Raw genomic sequence first — 3,057 nt, forward strand, 5'->3', positions numbered from 1 at the left:
AAAATCTCATGGGTTTTTTTTATTTATTTTATTTATAGTTTTACATAGTTATTTATTTAATTATAAAAAGATTCAATCTACAAAATAATACACATAATGAAGATTTTACATGTAATAATTACAACTTTTCTATATATTTATCGCTAAATCATAAAAATAAAAAACAGTAAATGCAATTATTAGTATTATAAAAATAAATATTTTCAATATACTTTATATTAGAAGTAAAAAAACATAAAAAATTAGCTTCCTTTCCTAAAAAATTTCCGTTTATATCAAGGGAGACGACTTTTCAGTTTTACCAACACAACACAGCTTCTCCACAAAATTGAACGCAGCTAGAGTTTCACTTTATAAACCCTCCCTCCACATTTTCAGTCCATCGCCACTTCAATCCCAAACTTCTCTCTCTCTCACTCTCTGTTTTCAATTTTGTTGCTTGTGTATTGTATTGCCAATTCGAAACAATGTATGTTGTTCCAATTCGATGGTGTCCTCCCACTAATTCCAACATCGATTTCGATTCATCTTCACCACAAACCAATAGCAGTGACGTTGATGCCAGAGAAATTCCAGTTGTTGGAAAAACTTGCCACCAGGTTGATTTCTATGTCTCCATATATTACATTTCATTATTCCTCCTTTTTTTGTTTTTTTTTTTTTTCTAGTTAAGGGTTTAAAATTGGTGTTTGAAGAATTGTTAGCAAAATTGGATGTCATAAACAATTTGCATTGACTGTAATATCAACTCAAGAGTCAAGATTCATATTTTAATTGCATATCTTTTCTAATGCATGTAAAAACTAAATCTTTGATGGATTCTAGAGTGATGATGTGTTTCTTGTTTATTTTTTTTTTTTCTTCATGTGCCTTTTTATCATGAGATTTGGTGAGAAATGAGAACTATGCTGATAAAAAGATGACGTTTTGAGGTTTCATTTTGAAGTTTATTTTGATGCTAACATGTTTGTTTGGGTTTCCACATTGAAGTGCCGCCAGAAAACAAGGGATGTTGCTGCAACCTGTAAGAACCCGAGGAATGGGAAGCCTTGTGTAATTAGGTTTTGCCACAAATGTCTTTTGAATAGGTTTGATTCACTCGCCTTTTTCAATTTTAATTTGGTTTTATGTTTAGCACTAATATATTTTATGAATAGTTATTGTGTGTTTGCATTTTTTGTATGCTGACGGTTTTTGTATGTTGAATTTAGATACGGGGAAATAGTAAAAGAGGTAAATCTGTTGACGAATTGGATGTGTCCAAAATGCAGAGGCATTTGCAATTGCAGTTCGTGCATGTACGTTGTGCCTTGATTATGTGTTTTGAATTTAGAATTGTGGTTTTCATTTATGCAATTTTGTGTGTTTGTTTTGAAAGAAATGTGATTTGTAGGAAAAAAAGAGGTCAACAGCCTACTGGTGCTCTAGCACATATAGCCAAGGCATCCGGTTTCAAGTCCGTGTCTGAAATGCTTATTAAGAATGCTTCTGAAGATTTAAAATCGAACAATGTTAATAATGTCGATGCTGTGCCTTCAAAAGAAGCTTATTTTGAAAAGGTAAGTTCCGTTTTCCTCATATATGTTAGTTGACACCATAAGTTCACTTTATTTGATGGTTAATAAGATTTTTGTGTAAGCAATTCAAATGAATTATGAAAAGAAAAAGAAGTGTTGATTATCATACTAGTTTTAACTTTTGATTGTTATATACTGCAGGAGGTTGTACTAGATCCATCAGAGAAAACTCGGAAAGAAAACTCTCTAGGTGACATGACTCGGAGTCAAATGGATGGTCCCAAGGCTTGGGGCGCAAATGATTTTTTCTTTGATCCTGCTTCTTTGGCTTCAAATGGATGTTAAAGAATGCTTAAAAAAATCAGCATGGTAACACAAATGATTTCAAGTTCTACTTGCCCATAACGTTATTTTTCACATTCATCTTTGTGATAGTGAATATATCCTTAGTAGTGACATTGTGATTCTTTTCACTAATAAAGCATATTTCTCTTCTGCCTTGTTGGCAAGGCTAAAATAAATCAGTGATGCTGGTATGTTCCAAAGCCTCCACTCGATCATTTAAAAAGTGTCATAATCACATGTACAAGGAAATTGAATCTTAAGCATGCATCTACAAGCTTCTAAATCTAGATCAATTAGACAGCAGGTAGTTGAAGAGCTTGGCAAGTTTCAGAAACAAATTCTTGCATTACAAACTCTGCAAGATTTTCTGAAAAGCTCTTATGATATAAGTCAAAGCTACTGAACAAGAGAGGCAAAGGAAAGGCTTGGAATTCTTGAGTATTCTTGTTTTGCACCAGACACCAAATTCTGTGACAGATTAAATATAATCAATGTTAGATTAAATTAAATCTGAAGCATAAGTGATGGGGTGCATACAACTATTGTAAGAATATATCTAAATTTTAGTTTTGACACAGATTCAATACATGGTATATACATAGCAATGGTGTCTACTGTATTTTGTACACACATGACTAATGTTTATTAATAACTCTTGTTTATTTATGGTTCAATACTTTAAGTTCTTTCTTTTCTTTGTTGTTGGAATGAACTAAGTATCCTCTTCTTAGAGAAGAGTTTCCTAAAACTAAAGGAAACTCTAGCAGGATTTGTACCATGTGCTGATATGGGTATAAGGCAAACATTGTGTAAATAACCTCACAAGAAACATAACCCGATCGAGTGATTTCCCCTCTGCTGCTATCACGCTTCAAACTGTGTAGGATTTCCCGTAACTCTACATGCCCGATCGAACAACCTCCAATGCAAAAGCTGCTAGAAAATTTCCTTTATATGTTCCGGAAAACACCTCCACAAACAACCTTCAACTGGCTTTGTCCCTCCAATGTTGACAGGGATACTCTGCATATCTGTGTTTTCTCCAGCTTTTCTAGTGTTTAGAAACTCCCTTACAGTCGAGTCCGCGCCAAAATTGAATGACCTTTCGTGTCCTACCAAGAGAAAACATACAAGTTTCTAATAATATTTCTGAAGTTTACTTTCATACTTTTGCAGTTCAAGTTTAACCATTGTT

At 33.2% G+C, this 3,057-nt stretch overlaps 1 protein-coding gene across 1 annotated transcript; it reads left to right on the top strand.

Annotated features, from left to right (window-relative positions):
- The first annotated feature begins 257 nt into the window (after positions 1-257).
- On the top strand, positions 258-2,536 carry LOC131647389 (uncharacterized). Its single transcript, XM_058917287.1, has 6 exons — positions 258-599; positions 991-1,088; positions 1,212-1,298; positions 1,394-1,559; positions 1,719-1,886; positions 2,028-2,536. Exons 1-5 carry the CDS (start codon positions 468-470, stop codon positions 1,860-1,862), a joined length of 627 nt encoding a protein of 208 aa, XP_058773270.1. The 5' UTR covers positions 258-467; the 3' UTR covers positions 1,863-1,886; positions 2,028-2,536.
- Positions 2,537-3,057: the final 521 nt, after the last annotated feature.

Source organism: Vicia villosa, linkage group LG2 (genome assembly GCF_029867415.1).
Source record: "Vicia villosa cultivar HV-30 ecotype Madison, WI linkage group LG2, Vvil1.0, whole genome shotgun sequence".
NCBI lineage: Eukaryota > Viridiplantae > Streptophyta > Magnoliopsida > Fabales > Fabaceae > Vicia > Vicia villosa.

Coding starts and splice junctions, on each gene's coding strand:
- LOC131647389 (XM_058917287.1), top strand. CDS start 468: ATGTATGTTGTTCCAATTCGATGGTGTCCTCCCACTAATTCCAACATC. Junction 1,089..1,211: donor CACAAATGTCTTTTGAATAG/GTTTGATTCACT, acceptor TGTTGAATTTAG/ATACGGGGAAATAGTAAAAG. Junction 1,299..1,393: donor TGCAATTGCAGTTCGTGCAT/GTACGTTGTGCC, acceptor TGTGATTTGTAG/GAAAAAAAGAGGTCAACAGC.